This window comes from Puma concolor, chromosome A1 (assembly GCF_028749965.1).
Source record: "Puma concolor isolate L17-30 chromosome A1, mPumCon1.1.hap2, whole genome shotgun sequence".
NCBI lineage: Eukaryota > Metazoa > Chordata > Mammalia > Carnivora > Felidae > Puma > Puma concolor.
In genome coordinates, this window is record NC_141667.1 from 36,698 (window position 1) to 50,594 (window position 13,897).

Below are 13,897 nucleotides of genomic sequence, written 5' to 3' on the forward strand. Positions count from 1 at the left end.
CAGAAAGATTGCTCTGTTTTTTGTCAGTTCAGTACCTTACTGAAATGCGGACGGGCATTTCCCCTGTCCAGCATTATGGAGGCCCAGTGTTCCTCAGAGGGATCTTTCCTCCATAAACGAAGTGGGATTTTAGAGCCCAGACATATTTGTGGTGAACATTTGGCCAAATATTTCCCTGCCTCTCCCTTCTAAAGATCCTCTAGACATGTCACGATGTAATCCAACACCACGAATGTGCGAGGAAAGGGTCACATGGTGCGCAGCCCAGAAGCAGACCCCGGTTTTGGAGATGCACAACTAGAAGGCAGCTAAGTGCTAAGTAGGCAGCTCTGAGCTTGAGAAAGAAGACTCGCCTCAGTTGGGAAGGTGGAGGAATGTCTGAGGAAGCTGTGAAGTGAACTGCCGTGGCCCAGGGGTCAGAGCCTGGGGAGTGTGCTGGTCGGGGAGAGAAGGCCTAGCCCTCAGGTGTCAGACATAGCTGCCTGGGCCCAGGAAGGGCCCACAGGTGGTGGCTGGAGTCAGCAGTGGGGCCGGGTGGAGAGTCAGCCTGAGATGCTGACCCACGTGGAGGTGTAGACAGACCAGATGGAGGCAGGCTGGCACGTCAGGCCAGCACAGGGGGCTAGGCTTTCTAGACATGTTTTCTTTGACTCAAAAGTGATTCCTGGGTCTGTACACACAGGAAAACAGAGATGAGCATCGGCGCCCTTCAGGAAGGGCGTCTGAGAGACTGTAACCAGGTCGGCTACTGAGAGCAAGCCTCCTGGGGAGTGTGGGTTTCACACCCAGCCCCCACAGGGCCGAGAAAGTGGCTATTGATGGAAAGTGGGGCAGGGCTAGGACTGACGCGGGTGCCCCTCCTGTCCTAGGCCCCTGTTTGAAGGCGGGCTGTAGGAACAGCTCTGGTGTCCCATAGTGGGTGCCTGCTGCTACTTGTACATCCTGACTTTTGTTTATAAAATCCGACTAGAGGCAGAGGCCATAGTGGTAAATTTAAAGGCTGCCCTGACCTTCTGGGTAGAAGTGCCTGGGTGAGTGGCACCCCTCTGTACCCCACTCTCTACGCCCCTACCCCGGGCTACAGCATCTGGGGTATCACTAGGAGCTGGTCATGGGGCTGCAGGATAAGATGAGCTCCCACACCAGATGAGGGGCTTTTGTGTGCACTGCCCCCACGCCAGCCACACACCCAGCCTTGCCTCGTGGATGATGCCCCCAGCCTTTGTTCTCTTTGCACCAACATCCGTGCCCTGGCAATTTTCAGAATGAGACGGCATAACTGAGTCCCAGAGAAGCCCCCAGCCTGGCTAATGGCAGGTGGAGAGGCTGGTATTGCCTTACTGCAGCTGCTTAGTCCTCTCCTAACCCCACCTGAGACCTCATCCCAGGTGTCCTGCAATCCTGTCCTCCTATACACGCCCTACTGTCCCCCGCATACAGGGGCCCAAATGTAGATTTGGGCAGCAGCTTCCTTTGGTCATTGGGAGTAGCTGCAAGGAAGGTGTCTCCGATGTGGCTGTGCTGAAGTCTTTGATGTTCTTGTACTTTCTATCCCTGTTGGGACACGAGGGGGGTCAGCCACCAGCTTATGACTGTGCAGGAAGGGTGGGGTGGAGGTCTGGGAGCACAGTTTATGCCCTGCTGCTCGGAAACCTAGCTACCTAGCAGTCTCTCATCTTGGGGTGCCCTTTCCTAAGAGACAGGAGTGGTCCCCACAGTAAGCCCCTGCAGACTCTCTGGGCAGATAAAAGGATCCTGATGTCCAGGCCTACCCACCCTGCCAACAACTGCCCCACAACTCTGTGCCTTCAGTCATCTTTGGGGGTGTTACATTTGAGTGAAAATGTGAGCACTGGTGGGCAGCCTTTGTCAGGCCAGCCTCAGCCCAGTCCCTCCGGCCTGCCAGGCCCTGGATGGGGTGCCCCTGCTGTTTCCTTGCCTTATTCATCGGCTGGTCTTGTTTAGCTCAGCACAGTCCTTGAAATGAGAAGACATTACCTTGGCTTTGACATTTAGCACGTTACCTGCCCCCTGGCGGATGAAGCATGCCATTTCCAGCTGGTTCGTGTTTCAGAACCAAGCGGCCAGGTGTCTTGCCGGTGTCCCTGAGACTGCCCCACCCCCCCTGCACAGGGTGGGCACAGATGGGCCTGTGGATGCCCAGCTTCAGTCTTCTCATCTTCAGCGCGTGTGAGGCCTGGAGAGTTGCAGGGCGGGGCTGTATGCTGAGGCCAGGTCACTGGCCTGTGCACTAGGTGCCAGGAGGAACATGCCTAGTCATGGAATGTGCAGGCATTGTGAGAGACAAGGGTATAGATTTTAAAATTCACCCTCCTTTCAATGAAGTTTTACCTAAAGTCCTTCACTGAAGAGTAAAGCCCTAAAATCTTTCTCCAGACGTGAACAGTTTTTGTTAAAATGCAAATAACAACACACTGATTCATAGTTCAGCAAAATGGTGATTAAGTGCTTTATACTAGTATTGTGTCACCAATCCACTAACGTACATCTGCAGAAAATCACATCCTAAGCCACAGGTAGGTTTAGGATCAAGTACACAGGCAAAGGTCCTAGTTTTGAAGTTAGCCCTCGGCTGAAACGGGAATCCGGAGCTACATAAGGAGAAGAAATCAACCATCGACAAAGTGATGACATCTGCCTTGGTCTGCTCTCTTCCCTCCTATTTCTGCACATCCTGATGGCGTGCCAGAGTGGGTGAATGGGCGAGTCACACCTTGCAGAGAGAGCGGGCACAGGCCGAACTGATGACAGGTGCCTGCATAGACATTCTCCCTGACCCTGAGGCTACTCCCTTCTCTTCCTGGGCACCCAGAGGCGGAGGAACTGTTCTAAGGATTTGCCCCCAATATTTCTCTTGGCTCACTATGGCTCTACCCCCACACGCACCTTCAGATGCCTTCACACACTGGCATTCACACACTTTTCCTCACATACACACTTTCCCTCTCACATTCACTTTCCCTCAACACACACTTTCCCTCACACGCTTTCCCTTTCATACACACTTTCTCACATACATTTGCTCTCATGTGCTTTCCCTCTCGCATACACACTTTCCCTCACACACAATTTTCTCTCACACACACTTTCCCCAACACATACACTTTCCCACACACACACTTCCCTTCACACATACGTTCTCTCTCACATACACTTTCCCCTCTCACATACACACTTTCCCTCTCTCACGCACACTTTTTCTCTCACATAAACTTTCCCTCACACACTTTCCTTCTCACATACACACTTTCTCTCACACACAATTTTCTCTCACACACACTTTCCCTGACACGTACACTTTCCCAAACACACGCTTTCCTTCACATACATGTTCTCTCACATACACTTTCCCTCTCACACACACTTTCCCTCTCACATAATTTTCTCTCACACACACTTTCTTTCACACATACATTCTCTCTCACATACACTTTCCCTCACACACTTTCCCTCTCATGTACACACTTACCCTGACACATACACTTTCCACACACACACTTTTCCTCACACATACTTTCTGTCTCACTTACACTCCCTCACACACACTTTCCCTCTCACATACACACTTTCCCTCCCACACACTTTTTCTCTCACACGCACTTTCCTTCACACACTTTCCCTCTCACACACTTTCTTTCACACACAATTTTCTCTCACACACACTTTCCCTGACAAATACACTTTCCCACACACACACCTTCCCTCACGCACACTTTTTCTCACACACACTTTTCCTCACATACACTTTCCCTCTCACACACACATTACCGCCTCACACACACTTTCGTTCTCACATACACTCTTCTTCACACATACTTTTCCTCACGCACTTTGACTCACAGACACTTTCCCACACACACACATTTTACCTGACACACGCTTTCCCTCTCATAAACACTTTCCCTCACACACACTTTCTCTCTCACAAATACTTTCCTCATACACTTTCCCTCACACACACACACTCTTCACACACACTTTATCTCTCACACACACTTTCCCCCACACAGACACACTTTCCCTCACACATAACTTTCTCTCTCACACATACTTTCCCTCACACACACACCCATCTCTGCACACACGTTTTCCTTCACACACACACTCAACTGTAACACACATATCATTCCACTAAACATCATGGAAGAAAATACTATGCAGAGTAAATATTCCAGATGTTTGAACTTCATCTTTTAACATACCAAAGACAATGTCCCCTTTAAACATTTCTTATGGAAATCTTTCTAAGATATATTATATTGTTACATGTTCTCTTAAGCTGAATTGAATATATTAAGGTAATTTGCATCTGTTGTGATAATTTCTGCCTCTGCTCTCAAGGTCATATATGTCTGCCTCCCCCTCTTATAATTTGTGGGTCTTGAAAATACTAAATTGTGAGAATTGTATGCAAGTGGGAATGGTTGGCTTGTACTGTGCACATGCCACAGTGTTGTGCCTGGGATGGCCCTTCAGGCTGTGTCTATCCCTGGTCGTACAGTCTGCTTATTCATCAGAGCCTCTCTTCCCAAGAGCAAGATCAGGCACCATCTGCAAAGTGATTGGGGAGCTCGTGAGACAGTGGCCCTGTGTGCACCATCGTGCTTTGGTTGTTCCTGGTCATCAAGCACCCAGAGAGGCAGATGACAGCCAGGAAGCTGCTGTATGGGCAGTTATTCGGGACACAGTAGCCAAGAAGAGGCTAGAGGATGTGTTCCCTCTGGCTTGCCCAAGACTTCCTTAACTTACTCGACCTGGGAGATGGCCTCTGGGCAGGTAAACAGCTTTTCTTGGGCGGCTCTTGCCTGGATCAGGATTTGGGGGGGATGGCACCCAGGGAGTGGAAGCTGGTGGAAGAGGTGCCCTCTAGACCAAGTGTTGGGGCTTGGCTCAGTCATGACAGGAATCAAAAGGCAGAGAAGGGGCCGGGGATGCTGTGAGATCCCAGAGATCTCAGCAAGTATCGGCCCTCTCCTCCTCACTTTGGGCAGTTTTCAAGGGATGAGTAGGTGGGGTGGAGGCCAGGAGACCCGCTGGGAGGCTACTAACCACAGCTGGACACAAGAATGAGGATGCATCTGCGAGTCTGGAGGAGAAGTGGGCCTGGACTTGGGTATCTGGGCAGCAGGAGGACATCTCTCCTTGGGAGGGTCCAAAGTTTGCATTTTACTTCCTCCAAAATAGATCATTAAAGACATGCCCCTTCCACCTTTACCAGTTTCTTGTATCACAATTAAGCATTTGCTTCAGATCTCTGTGAGGTACATGACGTCTAGGGCATGATTCCTGCCCCTGGCTCAAGACCACCTCCATTTTTCTTATGGGCTGGATATTCACTGGTAGCTCAGGTATGATTTGAGTTTTTAGACATCAGACTGACCATCTTGGTATTTTCTGGATGAAATTAGTATTTAGATAATTCCTACTGAGTGAGTGACCCTGTCTGGTGGGAAGAGCCAGGTATATGGAGGAAGGGGAACAAACAGACACGAGGAGGCCTCTGTGAGTGTAGGAGCTCCAGAGGATATCTAATCAATGCCTCACCACACCGACATGGTGGTGGGAGTTTCTAGAAGCTGAACTCACTGCAGCGCTCACCTCCCTGCTCGCTGTGAGACTTGGCCTTTCAGTCAGGACAGATGGCCTGCGTCCTTATCCACTCTAGGCTCAGAGGATTCACTATTTTATTTTCAGTTTCCTGTAGCATGAACTGTTCAGAGGAGTGTCAGATGTAACTGTTGTCCCTTTAAAATCGATTTCACAATTTTAACCTCTTTGACTTTTAACTGTTATTTGTAGCCTTGCATTTCTTTTCCAAACAAATGAACCTTGTGGTATTTCCTCAGGAAATGCTACATCTAAAAATAACTTTAAACATCTTTTAAACTAAAAGTATTCTGTCTTTACATAAAAGCTTGTTCTATCAAAATATGAAGAAGAAATCAGGTACCAATGATACTGTTTTCAGAATGACTGAGTGGGTGTATTTCTGTGATTTTGATAAAGGATGCCATAATGGTTTTTTTTTTTTAATCTTTTAAACATTATCAGTACAGTTAAAATGTATTTACTATAGGTAAACTTTTCTGAGTATTAAATTACATGTGAACGAGCTCTGTCCTTGTCACAGGGGCCTCCCCCATTCCCTTCAGACCCAGGAGTACCATGGAAAGGGAAGGCCCCCTGAGAAATTCCAGACGCTCCACAGATAACCCTCAAATGTAGCATTTCAGGTGCACATTTCAGAATTTAATGGGGTGGAACTTGATTGTGCCTCCGGTGACAGCAGCAACAACCTCACTTAAAGTGTTAGTTAGGGTTCCCCTCATAGGCTCAGGGGTCAGGTGTACCTAATGCAGCCATGGGCACTTCCTCAGTGTGACAATGTGAAGGACCAGCAGACTGCTCCAAGAGGAACTCCCCACTATGCTGAGGGTTTGCCTGCACCTTCCCACAAAGACAAGCCACATACCCAGACATAAGACAGAGCCTGTAAAGGGGACCCTTACATAACCAGCCAGTGAAACTCTCCTCTGCACCTGTCTTCATTGATGTCTTAAATTACCCGATGCTCTCTTGCATTTCAGGATCTGGAATCCCTTGACACCTATATCCAGAACACACTGTCTTCCCTCTACCCACCTTTTGAGGCCACGGCAGCCACGGTGCTCTGGCAGCTGTTCAGTGTGGCTGAGAGGCTCCACGGTGGGGATGGGCTGCGCTGCCTCACTGACTTCCTCATTCCAGCCAAGAAGGTCCTACAATACCTGCAGCAGGAAGCCTGTGTGAGTACCTGCCCTGCAGGGGCCAAAACCTGTGTGAGACCCTCCCCTCAGGGGACAGGGCCTGTGTGATGGTTTTCCCTGCAGAAGGAAACCTGGGAGACCCTCTCCTTCAGATAATGCCTCCCTGTCCTTGACTGTATGGAAGAGACAGGCAAAGTGTTACTTGGTACCTGGAAAATATTTCAACTGAGCACATGAAATTCTAGATCTGGGGAATTATACCAGTGATGGGGGCAAAGGAAAACATGGAATTAAACTAGTAATTAAAGCAGAAATAATTCAAGTGAGCATTTGTTGTTTTCTTTCTGAAAGGAAGCTGCGAGATTAATCTCAGCCATTTTTCATAGAGTTTAATCGCATAAAATGGAGAGATCTTCGCAGTCCACTCCAGGTTTGGGGTCCATAAGGTTACTGGCTCAGCTCCTTTCCTCTGACTTCTGGCTCCTTTTCTCCATAGTCACAAATGATGAATGAACTAGGGCTTTGTGTTCCAGAAACAGGCCTCTCAGACCTGCCAGCTGTAGAGCCCACTCTGTCCACAGGTATCCATTCTGTCCACAGGTATCCCCAGTGAACTTTGACTAGTCTTCAAGCCCAGGTTAATAAATTTCTTAGGTGCTTTTTTTTTTCCTGAGTGGTATTCTATTGTATGGAATACACTGCAATTTGTTTACTCATTCATAGATTCATAGACATTTAGGTTGCTTCCAGTTTAGAATATTATGTATGAAGTTACCACGAACATCTGCATACAAGATCTGTGTGGGCTTATGTTTTCTTGGGTAAATAGCTAGAAGTGTGATTGCTGGGCCACTTCCAACCTCCGTCTCCTAATGACTTCAGTTTTATGCCTAAGATCCATTTTGAGTTAAATTTCTGTATATGATGTGAGGTAAACTTCAAATTTGTTTGTCTTTGCATGTCTTATCTATCCAATGGTTCCAGCACCATTTGTTGAAAAGACCACCGTCTTTTCATTGACTCACCCAGGCAACATTGTTGAAAGTGAATTGTCAGTACAAGTGTGAATCTGTTCCTAGACTCTGTTTTGTTCCCCTGATCTCTCTTTCCTCCAGTAACATGGTTTTGATTACTGAACCTTTAGAGTGAATCCTGAAATCAGCTGGTATAAGGCCTCCCACTTTGTTCTTCTTTTTCAAAATTGTTTAGTTATTCTAGTGTCTTTGCATATCTATAAAAAATTTAGAATCTGTTAATTTATAAAAATCATACTAGGAGTTTTGATTAAGATTGCTTTATTTTTTTTATTTTTTTTTTCAACGTTTATTTATTTTTGGGACAGAGAGAGACAGAGCATGAACGGGGGAGGGTCAGAGAGAGAGGGAGACACAGAATCAGAAACAGGCTCCAGGCTCTGAGCCATCAGCCCAGAGCCTGACGCGGGGCTCGAACTCACGGACCGCGAGATCGTGACCTGGCTGAAGTCGGGCGCTTAACCGACTGCGCCACCCAGGCGCCCCTGATTAAGATTGCTTTAAATCTGTAGATCAATTTAGGGGAGAAGTGTCTTGGGTTATTTTATTGTAGGTTATTTTTGAGGCAATCTTAAAATTAATGGCAGACAATTTGTGGGTATATTGCAGTGAGCTGCTATAGAGATTCATGGCTCAATCGTATAAAAGTACATTTGATATTAAAAAGTACAGGGGCGCCTGGGTGGCGCAGTCGGTTAAGCGTCCGACTTCAGCCAGGTCACGATCTCGCGGTCCGTGAGTTCGAGCCCCGCGTCAGGCTCTGGGCTGATGGCTCAGAGCCTGGAGTCTGTTTCCGATTCTGTGTCTCCCTCTCTCTCTGCCCCTCCCCCGTTCATGCTCTGTCTCTCTCTGTCCCCAAAAAAATAAATAAACGTTGAAAAAAAAAATTTAAAAAAAAAAAAAAAAGTACAAATATCTTAAAAAGTAAGATCTTTATTAATCAGTGCCTTTTATTATTCCATTGATATTGAAGTAGGGCTTTTAAAAAAAACTACCACTGGACTACTTTGATTTATTAAATTCTTTGAATGTCTTTTAGCTAGAATGACCACAGTAGAGAAATGACCAATGATATCCTACATTTGATTCTTTGTGTGAAGTTGTCTACACAGAGGATTTTTTCCTTTGTGATTGTGTATCTTTTGCACACTTAAAGGGTATTGATTGATAAGAAACAGAGGTAAACAGCAGCACAGGGAACAGAAACGCCTGTCCCCTTTCAAAGGTGTGTTTTGAGAAGGTATTTTGACCTAATGTTTCACCTTCTTTCTTCTGTTGTGTTTCCTTTTCCTTTCATTTTAATCATAAGTCATCTGCCTTCCCATTTACAAAATTGCTTATTTTCTGAAAAAGCCATGTGAATATTACTACTCTTTAGTATCAATACATATTTACAAGTATACAATTTAATAAGCACAAAATGAAATTTAGGGATAACCTTGCTATTTGCATCTTTATATTGCTTTTTACTTTTGAATAAAGAAAATAAAATTCGATCATCTGTATGACATAGGAGAAAATGAACTTATCTCCACACCTATGCATATAAACATATCGTAGTTAATATAGATCAATGCAGTTTTTATTTACTTGCTGTGGTCGAAGTATGTGACTTGAAGAACATTACTAATCATACTAATTTTTTGTTGTATTCCTAAGGTTTCAATGACCACCATTCTTCCATCCCTCTGTAGATACAGGAAATGTTCAAAGTGACTCATCAGCTTATTTATGACTTTCTTTCATCACAGTTTGGCTCAAAAACTATCTGCAGAAGTTAAAGGCAATCAGAAAGATATAGAAATAGAATGGTTTGCTTGATGGGGGTGGGGGGAGCAGGAGCAGGGGATTCCAATAAAGAAGATGAAATCAAATGGAAGCCAGAAAAGGAGGGAACAAACAAAACAAAGGCACAGGAATAAAAAGCACAACATATATAATAACTGGATGAAAACAAAGTTTTTAAATGGTAGCCCAGCAAAATTCCAGCCAAAGATAACTGGTGTAGCAATCATCATAAAAAATTAAATATAGTAAAAGGCAGAATGCATTATCAAGGCTAAGGCAGATCATTGAGTAATAATACTGGTAACAACCAGGAATATGCAACAGTCTGTAAACACCTAACAACATAGCCTGAAATGTTTGGTGCACAAACTGAGGGAATTAGAAGGAGTAAACATAATCATAATGGGAAAAGCAAATAGATAAACAGACCCCATATTACTTAGGATATGTCTGAACACCTGATTTCTCCCTTTCACTAATGGGCATGCGTAGAGTACTGAAGTCAGTAATTTTAAAATACACATCCTTCCCAAAGCACACATGCAACATTTTCCAGAATTAACCAAAATTTGATAAAATTCAGGTAAAATTTTACAATTAAAGGATATACATTTACTTCAAGAATGTATACAACTTGAGAATATTAGAGAGCATACACTCTTCTTAAGTGTACATATGCATTTATTGAAATTGACCAGAATTGACCATTAATCATAAGGTGGCAATAAATACCAAATTAGTATCTAATTAATCATAAGGTGGCAATAAATACCAAGAATTAGTATCTAAAGATTGCAGTGCAGGGGCGCCTGGGTAGCTCAGTGGGTTAAGTGTCTGACTTTGGCTCAGGTCATGATCTCGCTGTTTGTGAGTTCGAGTCCCACATTGGGTTCTGTGCTGACAGCTCAGAGCCTGGAGCCTGCTTTGGATTCTGTATCTCCCTCTCTCTCTTTCCATCCGTGCTCATGCTCTGTTTCTCTCTCTCAACAATAAATAAACGTTAAGAAAAACTTTTTTTAAAGATTACAGTGCAATAAAACTCCAAATCAATAATGACAACACCTTTACATTTGGGAAATTGTACATGTACTCCTAAGTGAAGGGTCAGAGAACAGCAGAAATTGGCAAAACATTTAGGGCCAATGAACAGGTGAGCCCTTTCTCTAGTTATGGTTTAGAAGTGTGAGAGAGACTTTAACTCCTGCCAAGCAACAAGAAAGCCCTACATAAACCAAAACAATTATACTTTCCTTTAAAACCATCCAAGAGCTGTGGATACACAGAGATCTAAAAGAACCAAATTATGGAGAGATAATGACTTCCTAAGTGAGCAAGAGCAGAAGACACTTTCAAACCTGGGACCAGTGACTGAAACTGCAGAGAGGGTGGGTGGAAGAGCAACCTGACAGGGAAGGACCATCTATGCTCAGAGGAGGAGAGATTGAACTTTAAGAAACCTCAGGGCTAGTCTCACATTTAGGTCCTTAATCCATTTTGAGTGAAAGAAAGTGGTCCAGTTTCTTTCTTTTGCATATAGGTGTCTGATTTTTTCAACACCATTTGTTGAAGAGACTGTCTTTTTCTCATTGGATATTTTTTCCTGCTTTGTCAAAGACTAATTGACCATATAACTGTGGGTTTATCTCTGTGTTTTCCATTCTGTTCCATTGAGCTATGTGTCTATTTTTATGCCAGTACCATGCTATTTTGATTACTACAGCTTTGTAATATAATTTGAAGCCTGGAATTATGTTACCTCCAGCTTTTTTTTTTCTTTTTCAAGGTTACTTTGGCTCTTCAGGGTCTTTTGTTGTTCCATACAAATTTTAAGATTGTTTGTTCTAGTTCTGTGAAAAATGCTGCTGGTATTTCGATAGGGATTATGTTAAATTTCTAGATTGCTTTGGGTAGCATAGACATTTTAACAATATTTCTTCTTACAATCCATGAGCATGGGATTTCTTTCCGTTTCTTTGTGTTGTCTTCAATTTTTTTTAATGTTTATTTAGTTTTGAGAGAAAAAGCATGAACAGGGGAGGGGCAGCGAGAGAGGGAGACACAGAATCTGAAGCAGGCTCCAGGCTCTGAGCTGTCAGCACAGAGCCTGATGAGAGGCTTGAATTCATGAACCACGAGATCATGACCTGAGCCGAAGTCAGACGCTTAACCAACTGAGCCACCCAGACACCATCTTCAGTTTCTTTCATCAGCAGTTTATAGTTTTCAGCGTACAGGTCTTCACCTCTTTGGTTAAGTTTATTCCCAGGTATTTTATTATTTTTGGTACAGTTGTAATGGGATTTTTTTCTTAATTTCTCTGTTGCTTCATCATTAGTGCATACAACTGCAATGTATTTCTGTACATTGATTTTGTATCCTGTGACCTTACTGAATTGATTTCTCAGGTCTAGTAGTTTTTGGTGGAATCTGAAGGATTTTCTATATGTAGTGTCATGTCATCTGCAAATAGTGGAAGTTTTACTTCTTCCTTACGGATTTGGATGCTTTTTGTATCTTTTTTTTTTATTTTATTTTTTTAATTTACAGCCAAGTTAGCATATAGTGCAACAATGATTTCAAGAATAAATTCCTTAATGTCCCTTACCCATTTATCCCATCCCCCCCACAACCCCTCCAGTAACCCTCTATTTGTTCTCCCTATTTATGAGTCTCTTATGTTTTGTCCCCCTCCCTGTTTTTATTTTTGTTTCCCTTCCCTTATGTTCATCTGTTTTGTCTCTTAAAGTCCTCATATGAGTGAAGTCATATGATATTTGTCTTTGTCTGACTAATTTTGCTTGGCATAATACCCTCTAGTTCCATCCACATAGTTGCAAATGGCAAGATTTCATTCTTTTTGATTGCCGAGTAATATTCCTGTGTGTGTGCGTGTGTGTGTGTATAGATACACACACACATACACACACACACACACACACACACACACATACATATACCACATCTTCTTTATCCATTCATCCATCGATGGACATTTGGGCTCTTTCCATACTTTGGCTATTGTCGATAGTGCTGCTATAAACATGGGGGTGCATGTGTCCCTTCAAAACAGCACACCTGTATCCCTTGGATAAATACCTAGTAGTGCAATTGCTGGGTCATATGGTAGTTCTATTTTTAATTTTTTGAGGAACCTCCATACTATTTTCCAGAGTGGCTGCACCAGCTTGCATTCCCACTAGCAATGCAAAAGAGATCCTCTTTCTCTGCATCCTTGCCAACATCTGTTGTTGCCTGAGTTGCTAATGTTCGCCATTTTGACAGGAGTAAGGTGGTATCTCATTGTGGTTTTGATTTGTATTTCCCTGATGTTGAGCATTTTTTCATGTGTCGGTTGGCCATCTGGATGTCTTCTTTGGAGAGTGTCTATTCATGTCTTTTGCCCATTTCTTCACTGGAGTATTTGTTTTAGGGTGTTGAGTTTGATAAGTTCTTTATAGATTTTGGATACTAACCCTTTATCTGATATGTCATTTGCAAATATCTTTTCCTATTCTGTCAGTTCCCTTTTAGTTTTGCTGATGGTTTCCTTCGCTGTGCAGAAGCTTTTTATCTTGAAGAGGTCCCAGTAGTTCATTTTTGCTTTTGTTTCCCTTGCCTCTGGAGACGTGTTGAGTAAGAAGTTGCTGCGGCCAAGGTCAAAGAGGTTTTTGCCTGCTTTCTCCTCTAAGATTTTGATGGATTCCTGTCTTACATTTAGGTCTTTCATCCATCTTGAGTTTATTTTTGTGTGTGGTGTAAGAAAGTGGTCCAGGTTCATTCTTCTGCATATCACTGTCCAGTTTCCCAGCACCACTTGCGGAAGAGACTGTCTATTCCATTGGATATTCTTTCCTGCCTTGTCAAAGATTAGTTGGCCATACATTTGTGGGTCCATTTCTGGGTTCTCTATTCTGTTCCATTGATCTGAGTGTCTGTTTTTGTGCCATGGATGCCTTTTATTTCTTTTTGTTGTCTGCTTGCTGTGGCAAGGACTCCCAGTACTATGTTGAACAAAAGTGGTGAGAGTAGACATCCATGTCTTGTTCCTGACCTTAGGGGAAAGCTCTCAGTTTTTTACCATTGATGTCAGCTATGGGTTTTTCATATGTGACCTTTATGATATTGAGGTCTGTTCCCTCTACACCTACTTTGTTGAGGGTTTTTATCATGAATGGATGTTGTACTTTGTCAAATGCTTTCTCTGCATCTACTGAAATGATCATATGGTTTTTATCCTTTCTCTTACTGATGTGACATATCATGTCAATTGATTTCTGAATATTGAACCATTCTTGCGACCCAGGAATA

General features: G+C 43.8%; 1 protein-coding gene across 3 annotated transcripts in view; it reads left to right on the top strand.

Moving 5' to 3' along the window:
* Positions 1 to 13,897, top strand: part of PLEKHG4B (pleckstrin homology and RhoGEF domain containing G4B) — an 82,578-nt gene that overhangs the window by 15,865 nt on the left and 52,816 nt on the right. For all 3 annotated transcript variants that reach the window (XM_086674861.1, XM_086674866.1, XM_086674875.1), the window contains one exon: positions 6,609 to 6,806. In XM_086674861.1, the coding sequence (XP_086530987.1) occupies positions 6,609 to 6,806 (198 nt within the window). The remainder of the gene's footprint in view (positions 1 to 6,608; positions 6,807 to 13,897) is intronic.